A 16,617-nucleotide genomic window follows, 5' to 3' on the forward strand; every position below is an offset into this window, starting at 1 on the left:
CACGTGGAGCAGTGGGAGGGGCCATGGGAAGCAGTGGGAGGGGTCATGGGAAGCAGTGGGAGGGGCCGCTGGGAGGGGACACAAGGAGCAGTGGGAGGGGCCGTTGTAAGCAGCGAGAGGGGCCACAGGGAGCACCTGAAGGGGCCATGGGGAGCAGAGGAAGGGGCTGTGAAGAGCAACGGGAGGGGCTGCCTAAAAAACACCACATCAGTTAATTTAAAAACATTTTTTTCCTCTGAGGAAAAAATATTATATAAAATATATAAATTTATATATGAAATATTCTGAGGCTAGAGGCAGGGCCGTATTACCAGCTGAATGAGGGGGCCCCTCTTGTCACAGTTCTGTAACAAAGATGGCCGTCGTTTCTCTTCACAACTGGATTTTACACAGCTCCTATGCTGTCTCAGCGAATCTCCCAACAGGACCCAGTCACAGACCAGTATGGCTGCTCTCCAGAGCAGTTGGGAGGTCCCAGAAGATATACGCTTCACATAGATGGCGTCAGGTCTCAGCATCTACTACAGCCAGCCCTCTCAAAATGGCCGCTCCAGACTCCCCCTCATCACTTCCTTCTTCCCTCAGGTCACATCTTCCAACTGTCAGGTTCGTCTCCCTTGGCAACAACCACAGACCGTGTACTGCAAAACAGCGACATCTTGTGGCCAAATGCAGAATGTCAGTTTAAAACCATATCTATATATTATATATGTTTTACTATACACAGTTCCATCTCTCTGGTTGATTCACCATTTTGCACTTAGGCCACATTCTCACATTTACTGTACGACACCACATGCAGCAGATGCCAGACCCTCATGCGGTAACCAATCGGCATATGGCCAATAATCCTGGTAACAGCACATGACTACTGGGGAGGAGATGGGAGCCTGGTTTCGGCCACATGCATTTCTCTACATTGTCTGAATCGCGTTTTTAATGGTTTTTAACAGCTTAAAACATAAAAAATTTCCACATTGAATCAATAATTAGAGCATCTGCATATTGTCTGAATTCTCACCACAGGATTGGTAGGTAATAGCTCCAGGCGTCACATTTACCACTGCCACACCAGACCTGACCAATACCGCCATACTGGACCTGACCAATACATCATACCAGACCTGACCAATACCGCCATACTGAACCTGACCAATACATCATACCAGACCTGACCAATACCACCATACTGTGACTGAATATCACCGCTATACTGTAACTGAACAACACCGCCACAAAAGACCTGACCAATACCGCCATACTGTGACTGGATAACACCACCACAACAGACCTGACTAATACTGCCATACCAGACCTGACCAATACCGCCACACTGTGACTGGATAACACCGCCATACCAGACCTGACCAATACCGCCATACTGTGACTTTATAACACTGCTATACCAGACCTGACCAATACCACCACACTGTGACTGGATAACACCGCCATACCAGACCTGACCAATACCACCATACTGTGACTTTATAACACTGCTATACCAGACCTGACCAATACCACCATACTGTGAGTGGATAACACTGCCATACCAGACCTGACTAATACCGACACACTGTGACTGGATAACACCGCCATACATACCGCCAACACATACATCCAGAGTGTCAGCTCTCATACCTGGCTGATCCATAGACAGGACACCAAGCACCTGACTATGGACACACGGCCGTGACCTGCGGAGCTGTGGCACTGGCCGTTCTTCCCTTACCTACCATCTTCTTACTATGTTATAACCCAGTGTATGGCTCAGTCAGTCTGTTCCCGTTCTCCCAGAATAACAAGCTATACTTATGATGTCGGAGTATCCGCCGTTCCTCAGAATACGCCTCAATGTGTATTTATAATTAGCGACCACACCGTGAAGCGGCCCGATGGCCGACATAATGAATGGCTTACACTGACTGGAAAGTAAACCATAGGTTAGAGCACATATTTGTGGGAAGCCGACACTATATCCTTATGTAATAAATATAGCTGTTATATAAAGGACGGCCGTGCTTCCCTCTGGTATGTCCGGCGTGGATTCAGAAATCTGTTTGTTTGCTATATTCTATCCACAACTGAACTGTAGGTTATTCTGCTGTGCTAGATGAGGCTGAAGATCACTGACATGTTAGTATTACAGTAACCCCTTCATATCATGCTGGAAAATGTACCAACATCTACAGTATACAGTGGAAAAGAACACAACCATGTCATATTAAAGGGGTACACCAAATGAAACTGGTGTCAGAAAGTTATACACATTTGTAACTTACTTTTATTAAAAAATTTCCAGTGTTCTACTACTTATCAGCTGCTGTATGTCCTGCAGGAAGTGGTGTATTCCCTCCAGTCTGACACAGTACTCTCTGCTGCCACCTCTGTCCATGTCAGGAACTGTCCAGAGCAGGAGCAAATCCCCATAGAAAACCTCTCCTGCTCTGGACAGTTCCTGACATGGACAGAGGTGGCAGCAGAGAGCACTGTGTCAGACTGGAGAGAATACACCACTTCCTGCAGGACATACAGCAGCTGATAAGTACTAGAAGACTTGATATTTTTAAATAGAAGTAAATTACAAATTTATATGAGTTTCTGACACCAGTTGATTTAATACAAATATTTTTTCACTGGAGTTTCCCTTTAGTCAGCTTTTAATTCCTTCACTTTTGCTTGCTGTCAATGAAGGGAAATAGTCTTGTTTGTATTCAGAGATGGAAAATCATATTATCATATTTATTTATTTTTATTTTACATTATTATTTTGGTATTTATTATATATATATACTTTTTTTTTTATCCTAATAATACAGATGCAGGCTGCTTAAAGGGATTGTCTGGTTTATGGAAAAGTACTTCTTGTGGCCATACAATAGTGTAAACATAGTTTCACAATAAAATGTGGTTACAATACTAGTTTCTCTGTTTCTTCCAATTGAAATAGTCTGTTCCCATCAGGCATATAGCCTCTGAATAGCATGGCATGGTGCGGTAACGTCTCCTCGCTATGGCCGTGTGGTGAGGCGGAGGACTCCTTGTTATTATGCAAATATTAAACATTACTTACATAAAGCTGCAGTTACACGGTGCCGCCTCTAGGTTGTGCACTTTGCACTTACACTTGGTAGATAACCCATTGGGCGTCTGATGACCATTTATGTGTATAGGGGTCTCTGGACTCATCGGGTATGTTGGATTTCAATCTTTTAGCTCTCAGGGTCACATGCCACCACCAAAGGAGCCTGGCGGTGGTTCTTCCTCCCTTCCCCCATTCACCTATCTGTATGGGGGAAGGAAGGAGAGGGCTGTCGGCTCATAGCTATATAAGACATACGACCAGCATTAAAAAAGACCAAGTACTCTCCTCCCTGGTGTTTACTGTGCAAATAATCCAAATCCAACCTAATCAACATGAAGGGAACATTTGTGTCCATTCTCTATTTACCTGGCACCGACATATTTTGCAGTGTCCTACAGAGAGAGTATTCATCCCCCTGAGTAAGAATCGCTCAGAAGTCTCATTTCCCGACCACATACAGGAACTCATGTTCCAGGCGGCCACTTCACCTGCCAGTTATATTTCTAGACTGTGGGAAACCTATGTGAGCAGCGAGCATGCAAATATGGAGAGGCCGTAAACAGATCAGCACCAACATTCTCCTGTAAATCCTGCAGTGCGAGGAAGCGGCCCGTGCCGTATACTGGAGAATACATACTGTACAATTCTATCTCTTTGTTAAAGGGGTTCTCCAGCAGAAATCTTCTTCCTTTAAATCAACTGGTGTCATAAAGTTATATAGATTTGTAATTTACTTCTATTTAAAAATGTTTAGTCTTCCAGTACTTATTAGCTGCTGTATGTCCTGCCGGAAGTGGTGTATTCTCTCCAGTCTGACACAGTGCTTACTGCTGCCACCTCTGTCAATGTCAGGAACTGTCCAGAGCAGGAGAGGTTTTCTATGGGGATTTGCTGCTGCTCTGGACAGTTCCTGACATGGACAGAGGTGGCAGCAGAGAGCACTGTGTCAGACTGGAGAGAATACACCACTTCTTGCAGGAGACATGTTGAATACACCACTTCTTGCAGCAGACATGTTGTCTGTGTCTTTAAATGCTTCTTGTTTTCTTTTCAGCTCCCCCCTTCCTATGATGAAGGAAAAGGTTACAGCAGTTCTGTTGGGTAAGTCTTACAGAGTTGTCACTTAATGACTACAGCTCGGGCTACATGGTGAACCTGGTGTCAGTGTGGTGTCCCACTGCTAGTATTTCTCTTATACACCTGTCACAAAGTTCTCAGGATAAAACAAGTGGTGGATGAAGTATGCAGTTTCCCCACTAGGTTTCACTGTTTTATATATGTATGCACTATTACTATTGCACAGCTGAAAGACGTAATAGGTTATTGTTGTAACTTGTACCATATGTTATGTGCTGACCACTAGGAGGTGCTATTTCTCTCTCTCTCCTGTCCTCTTTATCCTTCCTCTTACAGGCACTCATCCCCACCACTCACAGCCAGGTACACAAAGTCCCCTGTAGGAGGAGTAACTGGTGGAGGAAGTGCAGTTCAGTCTTACTTAGTTTCTCAGTGAGAGAGGACACACAAAACCACAGTCCCTGCTGTAGTTAAGACAGGGCCTGGCTTATGCCAGGACCCCTGACAGGGACCAAGCTCAGATGCAACTAAAGGCTCTATTCTTCAGAGAAGCAACTACTTTCACTATGCAGTGCTAAGTTAAAGTAGGGGAGAGCAGTCACTAAGGATCACCTTAGCCTATACCAGGAACGTGTCTACAAAGTGAAGGACAGTTTCCTGAAGCAATAGGAGCTGATCCCAGTAGGACAAAGCTACTATAAAGAAAAGGTCTACGTATCCTACTGCGCAGTAAAGGTAACTGGGAAATCTCGGACACCTAGCTACACCCAGATAACCATGGCTGGGTCTTGTGCTACCCACCTAGGATGGGTTCTACGACACTAGGGGGCAGAAGGCAGTTAGACATAGTCTAAACGTAAGTACGAGTATCACTTCACTTTACTACAAAGATATCTATTAAAGTTCCGGCACAGCACATTTTCTAAATTGGGCACAGGGCTCATTTGGCAAACTCCTCTCCTCTTCTCTCTACCTTCTATAAAGCACTACTACTACTTCTACCACCCTTCTCAAGCACCTACCTCAAGCACTCAAGTGTATATCAAGATTATTATTGTCTGTGAAACGTGTCCTGTTATCCTGCTAGAGTCCTGCTCCAGTCCAGTCATTCTGCATGTGATTACCGGATGCAGCTCTGGAAAACATGGATACGGCCATAGGGCTGCATCCCACTTCTTCAGCCCCCGCTAATCAAATGCTGAACGATCGGACAAGCTGCTTATAGATAACTGCAAAAGTCATTTGAAAGCATCATTTGTCCTATACAATAAGTTACATTCACAGGTTTCTACAGGACTGGAGAAGTTTTAACCCCATATAGTGAAATGTTCTGTATACTGTATACATATCTATTTTAGCACTAGCAAAACTATAACGTTTTAATGAGAATAATAGTAACCCGACATCTTGTTCTTTTCTCACAGTTTTGATTCTGACTTGTACCTGTGTATCTTGCAAGAAGAGCAAAAAGAATAAGCAACGTATGTAATCTTCTCTGTATCTCCAGTGCCACCTAGTGGTCTTATTGATGTAACGCAATGTCATTTCTAACCAGAGCTTAGTGATGGTGTACATAAGTGGGTGCTTGTTACAGAGAAGTATTTTTCCAGTGATGAAGCCCAAATCAGCAGATTTACCTAAATTATGAGTCTACCGAGCATAGTCAGTACGGCTATGGCTGTAAAGAACCAGGAGCTATGATCATATTAAAGGAAATAGAAGTGGTTTATTATCCTATTACCAGCGACTGCGCTGCACTTCTCCATAGGGCTTCATGTACACAACATATGATTGTTTTACTGTATAGAAGATGTCGTTTTCTGCTTAGAAGGATACATTTAAAACATATACTTTTATTTTTTATGATGGAAGTCACAATTATGTATGCCTACTGAGTGACAAGTTCCTGGTATACCTTGCAGATACTTTTGAAGTATATCTGGACCAAAACATAAAACAAAGGTGACACTGGCTTAGTGGTATATACTGTATACTGTATAAAATATACTGTGTCTGTATAAAGTTCAACTACTCTGCAGAAAAACAGAGTGTTACATAATGACTAGAGATGAGTGAACCTGGAGCAGCTGGAGTCCATCCGAACCCGAACCTTCGCCATGTGATTAGCGGTGGCTGCTGACGTTGGATAAAGCCCTAAGGCTATGTGGGAATCATGGATATAGTCATTGGCTGTATCCATGTTTTCCAGACAACCTTAGAGCTTTATCCAAGTTCAGCAGCCCCAGCTAATCACATGCCGAACGTTCGGGTTCAGATGTACTCGAACCCGAACCCGATTCTCTCATCTCTAATAATGACCCCATGTACTATGGACCAGTGCACGGCCCCTTACTAGAAATACAACTGAGTAAACTGATCTTTATATATCCTGAAATTTTTTTTGTGACCTTGAACTCTCACTCAATCACATATATATGGGGGAAAAACCTCCTTGTAACTGTACAGGTGACAAGTGAGATCCAGTCCATTGAGTCCCTGCTATAAAGCTTATTGTCTATTTGCACAGATGTTCCTTACATTGACTGTGACATCAAAGCAGGAAAGATAGTAAACCCGGAGTTCCTGGCAAAGTGTCCGTCTGGTTGTCAGGACGGGAAGCACCGAGTATACGGCACGGACATCTACGCCTCCTTCTCCAGCATCTGCACAGCTGCCATTCACAGGTCTGCAGGTTTGAAGGCAGTGACACCAACATTATCTGACCCCAACATGATCGCCCCGAGGGTCACATTCTGATCGCACATTGTAAACTATCTCAATCTTTTTATTTTAAGCGGCGTCATCGACAACTCAGGAGGGAAGATTTTTGTTCGGAAAGTGGCTGGACAGTCTGGTTACAAGGGGAGTTTTTCAAATGGTGTAAGATCCCTGTCCCTCCCTCGCTGGAAAGAGTCCTTTGTCATAGCAGGTAATGGCTGACTAAGCGGTGGCCAGAGGGGCTCCTCACCATACAATGCACATGATCACTCCTCACTGCTCCTCATACATGGCTTTACATGGGGTTCTGCTTGTTGGTGGGTTCTCCTTTCTGCATGTTTAAGTTCTAGACTAAGGCTTGGGTCACACTATGTAAAAATAATGGCCGTCTTTCATAGTAACGGCCGTTAACAATCTCCTTTACATGGCACAATCAGTTGATCGATCCTTGTATCGTTTGTACTGTACAGGAAACTGACATCACAGATATTTATATATTGGGGTCTGGGATATGTATATATGGGGGTCTGGGATATGTATATATGGGGGTCTGGGATATGTATATATGGGGGTCTGGGATATGTATATATCCATGCTGTCCGTTTCAGATCACACATGCATTATACTTATACTTATAATCAGTGCTGCTGTGTGATCCAGCATGGTCAGCTCCTATCCTGCTGCCGCTGTAACGGAAGGCTACTGCCCTGCCTCTTCTGGCTGTCAATCATTCTGAAGGAGGCGGGGCACAGAAGACACAGATAGGAGCTGACAGTGCCGGATCACACAGCAGATGGTGAGTATGCATTGCTGTGTGATCTGGAGACTGACAGCAGGGATATATACATACAGTATCTGTGCTTTTGCAATCAGCTGCTCATACCCCTCCCCTGTTTACACAGAAAGATGTGTAGGCGATAAATGCATGATCAGCCAAGGATCAGCCAAGGATCAGCCAAAGATCAACCAAGGATCAGCCGAGGATCGGGCACTTTCCTGCTGATCGCTGCCAAATTTACACAGGTCAATTATCAGCTGAAGGGGCATTTCTAGCAAGGCCGGTGAGTGGCCGCATCAGTCACGTAGATGCAGTCATGTCACTCCTGAGGCAAAGTAACATAAACCTGCAGGGAATCCCGGGATAGCTGCAGCTACATCAGGGAAGTAAAGATAGTGATTGTTTTTAGTCAGAAGTTTCCATTTAACCGTTTATAGTAGAGAAGAGATGGCCGCAGCAGGTTCAATAAGGAAATACTCAGTTAAAGGGGTAAACCAGGCTTACAAAATCATGGCTGCTTTCTTCCAGAAACAGCGCCCCTTTGGGGTATCTGGTTTTGCAGTTCAGTTCTATTTAAATAAATTGTAATCCTACACACAACCTGGGGACAGGGGGCGCTGTTTGCTGTGTTTTTCCTAACCCTGCATAGTCCCTTCAATGCACGTGGACTGTTGTGTATGATCCATCATGGACTCATTCTGAGCAGTCCTAAGAATGAACATGATAAAGCTGAGATGGATGAGGTGTGCCGCCTCATACACATGGATGGAAACCGTGCAGTTATATCTAGGATTCTCCTTTGTCAGTCACTGTTCTCACCAACCCTCACACACAATCCTTCCTTATTTCTGACTCCATCTCATTCCTGCTGGTGGTGAGCGGCCGATTGTTCTACAAACATCTCTAATCCGGAACTCTAATCCGGTCCTGAAGCTGACACCTAAACACACCATCAGTATGAACTAACCCAACATATATATATATAAATGTGGTTATATATAACAATCCAAATATATTATCTGATAATAAAGAAATGTAATAGCTGTAACACTGTAGTCGTGTAATAGAATCCTATCTGGTATTTCTACCCATAAGGTAAAGGAAAGAAAGGTGTCACTTACCCCTCAGTTCTTGAGTACGTTGAAGTCAAAGTAGGTAAGTTATCTTTAAAGAAACAGATAACGGTGTAAAATAATAATAATAATAATAATAATAATAATAGATGTAACTATTAGTATAAATAAACCTTTCTATCAATGTGATATTTAATATTTACAACATTAATGTTTGCAGAAGTAAATGCAAGTTAAAGTGTATCTATCACTACAAGTAACCATTGTGGTGTCATTAGACATGTTATTGATCACGAGTTATTGATCACAGCTGAGACCCGCTCTGATCAGGAGATGTAGCCCCGGCTGGACACACATTCCGCCAATATTTTGATAGAATGATCGGCCAGCTGGGGAGTGGATCAAGCTGCCGCACTCTCTCTCCCCGGCTACATCTCCTGATCAGCTGGGATCAATAACTTATGACATGTCAGAGAATATTTGTAGTGACGGAGCAGTAAGTAGTACGGCTGAGATCACACTGGGTTTTGCATCCTGTTGTAAGGTAGTTGCTGTTTTTACATAATAGTCAGTGGTGACGGCTGCAGCTTCCTCTTGTATCTTGTTAGAAGTTGAATTTCTGTTCCTTCAGTTTTGCTATCTGTAGGCCAGCAGCTTGTTCCAATACATACAGTGGTTTAGAAGAAATGCTGGAGGGTACGGAGCCATAGGGCCCTATTCCAGGGACGGTTATCGTTTGAATTATCGTTACATTGTTCGGATCTAAACGATAATCGTTCGGTTGAATAGCAGTTAACGATTAAATCGTTCGCAAATTGTTTGCATTGAATAAGACGTCATTCGGGCGTTCGCAGTAGCAATGAACACAATAGCGGTGACAAGAAGTCTGCAAGAACGATCATAAGTAACAATTATCGTTCCATGTAAATGGGTGAACGATTTCAGGCTGTTCGAAATAGCGGTCATTTGGATGGTTTATCGTTAACGATTATGCGAGCGATAATCATCCCGTGGAATAGGGCCCATACATTTTCATGAGAGGCCACTAGCCCCAGGAGACGCTGAGGAGGAAGCTATGTCTCTTATAGTATGTGCCCCTTATAGTGTTTCCCTTATAGTACGTTCCTCTTATCGTGCGTCACCCATATCGTGCGTCCCCCATATACGCTATAAGAGACACACGCTATAAGAGACACACGCTATAAGAGACACACGCTAAGAGACACACGCTAAGAGACACGCGCTAAGAGACACGCTATAAGAGACACGCTATAAGAGACACGCTATAAGAGACACGCTATAAGAGACACGCTATAAGAGACACGCTATAAGAGACACGCTATAAGAGACACGCTATAAGGGACACGCTATAAGAGACACGCTATAAGAGACACGCTATAAGGGACACATACTATAAGGGACACACTATAAGGGACACACTATAAGGGACACACTATAAGGGACACATACTATAAGGGACACATACTATAAGGGACACACTATAAGGGACACGCTATAAGAGACACGCTATAAGGGACACGCTATAAGGGACACACTATAAGGGACACATACTATAAGGGACACACTATAAGGGACACATACTATAAGGGACACACTATAAGGGACACACTATAAGGGACACGCTGGACAGTTCCTGTCATGAACAGAGGTGGCAGCAGAGAGCACTGTGTCAGACTGGAATGATACACCTATTCCTGCAGGACATACAGCAGCTGATAATTATTGGAAGACTGGAGATTTTTAATAGAAGTAAATTACAAATCTCTGGCACTTTCTGCTACCAGCTGATTTGAAAGTTTTTTTTTTTTGTTGCTGCAATACCTTTCGACAGGATGAAAAACATGATATAAACAGGCAAAGGTGCAAATAAATGACTTTTTAAGTTTAGTTCTTGATGAGAAATTTTTTATTTTACAAACAACAAGCCACATTTTAGAAGCAAAACTATCCTGCTATCCATATAATACATGTAATATAATGCTATAAATATAATACATGTAATATAATGCTATAAATATAATACATGTAATATAATGCTATAAATATAATACATGTAAATGTCTCTTGAAGAAACTGTACAGAGAGAAGCGCCACCTACAACTATAGCGACAACTCAGTCCACCGCCTTAACTACTATCCCTACCACCACTACTACAACACCAGAACCTACAACCCCACAGCCCACCACACCAAAACCCACCACCACCACTACGACAACCACCACCACAACTACTACGACGACGACAACAGCGAGGACAAGGCCGCCCCTCGTACGAGCCAGAGACACAGGTCAGTATGTGATAGTAACATCATACATTCCAATAATCAAAAAGATGGTCCAAGGAAGATCCTGGAATCAACAGATCTAAGGCCGGGTTCACACTACGTTTTTTTTATCCGTTTATGGAAGTCAATGGGAAAACTAAGGCACACAAATGCATCCGTTTTTTTTTATCCATTTTTTTGAAGAAAAAAAAATGGCATGAACCCAGCAAAAATAATAAGATGCTGTTGACGGATCTGTGAAAGGCGTTTTTACACATGTTGATGAGAGGAAAATGATGAGCACTGATCTTGGTGATTGGCGCACGTTTACCGAGCAGTCACATGGTTTGTTCATGTGGCCCTTAGCTTCATCATTGTCAGCCGCACGGCCCCTGTGTACACGGGAATCTTCCATCTGCAGAGAGAAAGCCAATGTGATGGGGCCAGCTGAATTATGGAAACTCTTCTTAATGTTCTTTCCTACCAGACATTTGTACGTCCAGCGATGAAGAACTGGACGTACAGAAGACGACGTGTGATGTGGAATCAGTGTATTCACTATATCCTGGTTAATATTGAAGAACCTCTCCCACTTATCCCCGTACATCCCGTCTATATAGAACTTTTTCCTTTATTTTTGGACTTTGTAAATCGTGCGCCATGTCGGTCAGACATCTTGGATTGTTCTCATTGACGCCTTTCCTCATTTTCTACCATTTTTTACTTTATAAATTGTGTTCAAACTGTGACATCCAACTATAGAAATATAGAAGATAAAGACCAGCCGGGCCGTATACTCTGCCCTGATATTACTTTTATCTTAGGCTAGGTTCACACTGCGTTTTCAGCATCCGTTTAACAGATCCGTTTTTTTTGCAAAAAACTGATGCATTTGTGTGCATCTGTTTTTGATCCATTTTTCCATTGACGTCCATTATAAAAAAAACGGATCCAAACGGATGCGTTTTTTTTTTACGCACAATAAAGTACTGTTGACACTACTTTTTTGACCGTTAAAAAACGGATCCGTTAAACGGATGCTGAAAACGCAGTGTGAACCTAGCCTTAGGATAGATATACAGACATATGCCGATATATGACTGCACACTAGAGATGAGCGAGTATACTATTCCACTATGGGGGTGCTCAAATATACTCAAGTACCATGTGTAAGGGTATGTGCACACTACGGAATTGGGACGGAAATTTCAAGCGCAATCCGCACAGCGATATCTCCACTTAAAAGTTCTGCCCCTGTCCTATAGGCTCAATGATATTCTGAAGCTTAATTCGCCGTCCGCCCAAAGAATTAACATGTCTATGTGACAGGTGGACAGAAGATTGAGCTTTAGAATACCATTGAGTCTATGGGATAGGCAGAACTTCAATCGGACATATGGCTGCACGGATTCCGCTTGAAATTTCCATCCCAATTCCGTAGTGTGCACATACCCTTAAACAGCAAGTCTCCCTCCTACGTGTTTGACGGCTTAAAAATTAGCCTCAACCAGGGAAGAGGTTGTCACTTCCTGCATTGTGACACTATGTTCCATACAATATAGCAGTACTATACGGTATACTGGTTCATCTAACACTCCTATACACATAATAACCCCCAGGTATAAAAGCTGCAGCTTCTTCTATCATTATGACAAGGTTCTAGATAACAATAGGTATATAACAATGCACACTTCTGACTGTCACCATTTTATCTTTTTTCAGCCGCCAGTAATATCCACCCGGCTTATTCATCTATTGTTGCCGCTTCATCAAGTAAGTTGGTAGGCCTGATTATAGTTACAAGAAAGCTATTCAAGCACAATCATATTTAAAGGGAACCTATTCATTTGGACTATTTGACACTTTATGAAGAAGAATTATGAAAAGGCCCATCTGAGATACAAAGAAGAAAACTTTTATCACTTAAAGGGGACCTGTCACCCAGACAATGCTGTCTAATCTATCACCATCATGTTATAGAGCAGGAAGAGCTGAGCAGATTGATATATATCTCTGTGGGAAAAGATTCTCTATAACTTTTAACTTGTTGATTGAAATCCCCCGAGTCCAGTGGGCGGAGTCACTCGATGAACTGGACTCTTTAGCATGGAAGCATCAGAGATTACAATCAATAAATTACAAGGTATACTGAATCTTTCCCCATAAAGTTATATATCAATCCGCTCAGCTTCTCCTGCTCTATAACATGATGACTATACCTTAGGTAGCATTTCATGGTGACAGATTCCCTTTACACCTGTTACGCTGGGGACTGGAGCAAGAAGCAGCATAAAGTGTAATGAAGCTTTTGATACTTACCTCCTCCCTGGATGCTGATTGCTGCTTGTGTTTGCACTTATTATGCTAATGAGCAGAGATGAGTCCGACATCCATAGGGAATCATTGCCCGGAGATTTCCTATGGACGTTGGACTCATCTCTGCTCATTAGCATAATTACAGAATTAACCCCTCCATACCCCCTTTAAATGATTCCTTTTCATTTCAGGGCAAGCAGTGCCAGCTGTGCCAGGCAGAGCTCCCAACCAAGGTATCATCAATGTTCTACAACACTAAAACAAATGTGTCCCCCTTGCACGTCATCATTATCGAAACTAACCGAGACTTGTCGCTTACAGTTGTTAGGTCTCCAACAACGTATTCAAGTAGCCGGCAAATCCAAAGGAGCAATCCAGGTGAGACGTGACTAATATTATAATAGCTGCAGGAATACACAGCCCTTCTATACAACCTGCAGCTATGGAGAATCAGCCCAAACAGGTGGCAAAGATTAGCAATGAGCTTGTGTACTTTTCAGGCCTAACAATAGTGACATGGCCTGACCTGATCATCAAAGGGAGAGTTCAACTCATGTAAGAGATTTGTAATTTACTTCTGTTAAAAAATATTCCAGTACTTATCAACTGCTGTATGTCCTGCAGGAAGTGGTGTATTCTGCTCTCTGCTGCCACCTTTGTCCATGTCAGGAACTGTCCAGAGCAGTAGCAAGAAGCAATACCTCTCCTGCTCCCCAGACTGGAAAGAATACACCACCTTTTGCAGAATTTTGAAGTGACTGTACCACCAGGCCCAGGCTGAAGCACTGGAGGCGGCCGACCCACCCTTAGTGGGAGGAAACCCCTGCCCCCCGCCCCTATATGATAGGATTCCATTGATTCTAATGGAGTCATGTCATGGAGGGGCGGGGGTTTCTTCCCACTAAGGGTGGGTCGGCCGCCTCCAGTGCTTCAGCCTGGGCCTGGTGGTACAGTCACTTTAAATCTCCAGCACTTTCTGGCACCAGTTGACTTGAAAAAACAAAACAAAAAAAAACAAAACCTTTTTTGTGAACCACACAAAAGAAAAAGTGGTGGCATTGCCCATGGAGACAATTAGATACCGAGTGAATGTGGGAAAATTGAAGGTTTTTTAGGGCATCAGTCACTGATAAGTGGAGCGCTGACCCCCAGCCCACCCACCAATCATCAATTTGGCGGCCACTATTCCTGTTTACATTATTTCCTCCCATTTTTCCCATCACTTGGCTATATTGTATATTACTGCTTTCATATTGTGTAATGGATACATAGCCTAACATTGTGTATATTTTACTGACTGCTATATGGATGTATTATATCTCGTATTGGATACATAGCCTAACATTGTGTATATTTTACTGACAGATGTATGGATGTATTATATCTCGTATTGGATACATAGCTGGACATCATGTGTATTTTACTGACAGATGTACTGTATATACATATTATATCTTATTGGATACATAGCCTGACGTTGTGCGTATTTTACTGACAGACGTATGGATGTATTTTATCTCGTATTGGATACATAGCATGACGTGCGTATTTTACTGACAGATGTATGGATGTATTATATCGTGTATTGGATACATAGCATGACGTGTGTATTTTACTGACAGACGTATGGATGTATTATATCGTGTATTGGATACATAGCATGACGTGCGTATTTTACTGACAGACGTGTGGATGTATTATATCGTGTATTGGATACATAGCATGACGTGCGTATTTTACTGACACATATATGCACATATTATATCTTTAACAGGTGCCAGTAGAATTCAGCAGATTTTAGCTGAAAAGGCGATTCAAGCAAATCCAAGTAAGTTACCTGATCCTGCGATGTTCTTACACAATTCCGTTATATAGTAAAATGGTGCGATCAGCGGACAGACGAGCAGGTGCTAGATCAATGGCTGATCCCTAGATCTATTACACAGGACGGCAACATCTGAGGCGCAGGGTTATCATAAGGTGCAGAGTGTATATATCTATATACACACACACTGCAGATTCAGTCACACATACGGTATAGTCACCCGGCACCTCCAGTCACACATACGGTATAGTCACCCGGCACCTCCAGTCACACATACGGTATAGTCACCCGGAACCTCCAGTCACACATACGGTATAGTCACCCGGCACCTCCAGTCACACATACGGTATAGTCACCCGGCACCTCCAGTCACACATACGGTATACACCCAGCACCTCCAGTCACACATACGGTATAGTCACCCGGCACCTCCAGTCACACATACGGTATAGTCACCCGGCACCTCCAGTCACACATACGGTATAGTCACCCGGCACCTCCAGTCACACATACGGTATACACCCGGCACCTCCAGTCACACATACGGTATACACCCGGCACCTCCAGTCACACATACGGTATACACCCGGCACCTCCAGTCACACATACGGTATAGTCACCCGGCACCTCCAGTCACACATACGGTATAGTCACCCGGCACCTCCAGTCACACATACGGTATACACCCGGCACCTCCAGTCACACATACGGTATACACCCGGCACCTCCAGTCACACATACGGTATAGTCACCCGGCACCTCCAGTCACACATACGGCATACACCCGGCACCTCCAGTCACACATACGGTATACACCCGGCACCTCCAGTCACACATACGGTATACACCCGGCACCTCCAGTCACACATACGGTATACACCCGGCACCTCCAGTCACACATACGGTATACACCCGGCACCTCCAGTCACACATACGGTATACACCCGGCACCTCCAGTCACACATACGGTATACACCCGGCACCTCCAGTCACACATACGGTATACACCCGGCACCTCCAGTCACACATACGGTATACACCCGGCTCCTCCAGTCACACATACGGTATAGTCACCCGGCACTTCCAGTCACACATACGGTATACACCCGGCACCTCCAGTCACACATATGGTATACACCCGGCACCTCCAGTCACACATACTGTATAGTCACCCGGCACCTCCAGTCACACATACGGTATACACCCGGCACCTCCAGTCACATGTCGGACCTCCCATCACCCACCTTACCTGGCTGTATCCCTGGAGCTTCCTCCTCCTGAGACTCCAGTACAACAGAGGAAGGAGGGGGAGCTGACCTCTGACCTCTGCCTCATGGTATCAGCACCGAGGAGATGACTGTGTCCTGTCACAACGTCTGTCAGAGGGGCCAGAGCTGGTGAGGGGAGGGGCCAGAGCTGGTGAGGGGAGGGGCCAGAGCTGGTGAGGGGAGGGGCCAGAGCT

The 16,617-nt window shown here is 43.9% G+C and overlaps 1 protein-coding gene across 1 annotated transcript in view; it reads left to right on the forward strand.

Annotated features, from left to right (window-relative positions):
• Positions 1–411: 411 nt before the first annotated feature.
• VIT (vitrin) overlaps positions 412–16,617 on the forward strand; it is a 38,052-nt gene continuing 21,846 nt past the window's right edge. The window contains exons 1-11 of the mRNA XM_069954287.1: positions 412–606; positions 4,137–4,183; positions 5,584–5,640; positions 6,687–6,843; positions 6,955–7,088; positions 8,751–8,810; positions 10,820–11,038; positions 12,737–12,787; positions 13,522–13,563; positions 13,652–13,708; positions 15,105–15,158. Coding sequence (XP_069810388.1) covers positions 542–606; positions 4,137–4,183; positions 5,584–5,640; positions 6,687–6,843; positions 6,955–7,088; positions 8,751–8,810; positions 10,820–11,038; positions 12,737–12,787; positions 13,522–13,563; positions 13,652–13,708; positions 15,105–15,158 — 943 coding nt within the window. The 5' untranslated portion in view covers positions 412–541. The remainder of the gene's footprint in view (positions 607–4,136; positions 4,184–5,583; positions 5,641–6,686; positions 6,844–6,954; positions 7,089–8,750; positions 8,811–10,819; positions 11,039–12,736; positions 12,788–13,521; positions 13,564–13,651; positions 13,709–15,104; positions 15,159–16,617) is intronic.

Source organism: Dendropsophus ebraccatus, chromosome 15, assembly GCF_027789765.1.
Source record: "Dendropsophus ebraccatus isolate aDenEbr1 chromosome 15, aDenEbr1.pat, whole genome shotgun sequence".
Taxonomy (NCBI): domain Eukaryota; kingdom Metazoa; phylum Chordata; class Amphibia; order Anura; family Hylidae; genus Dendropsophus; species Dendropsophus ebraccatus.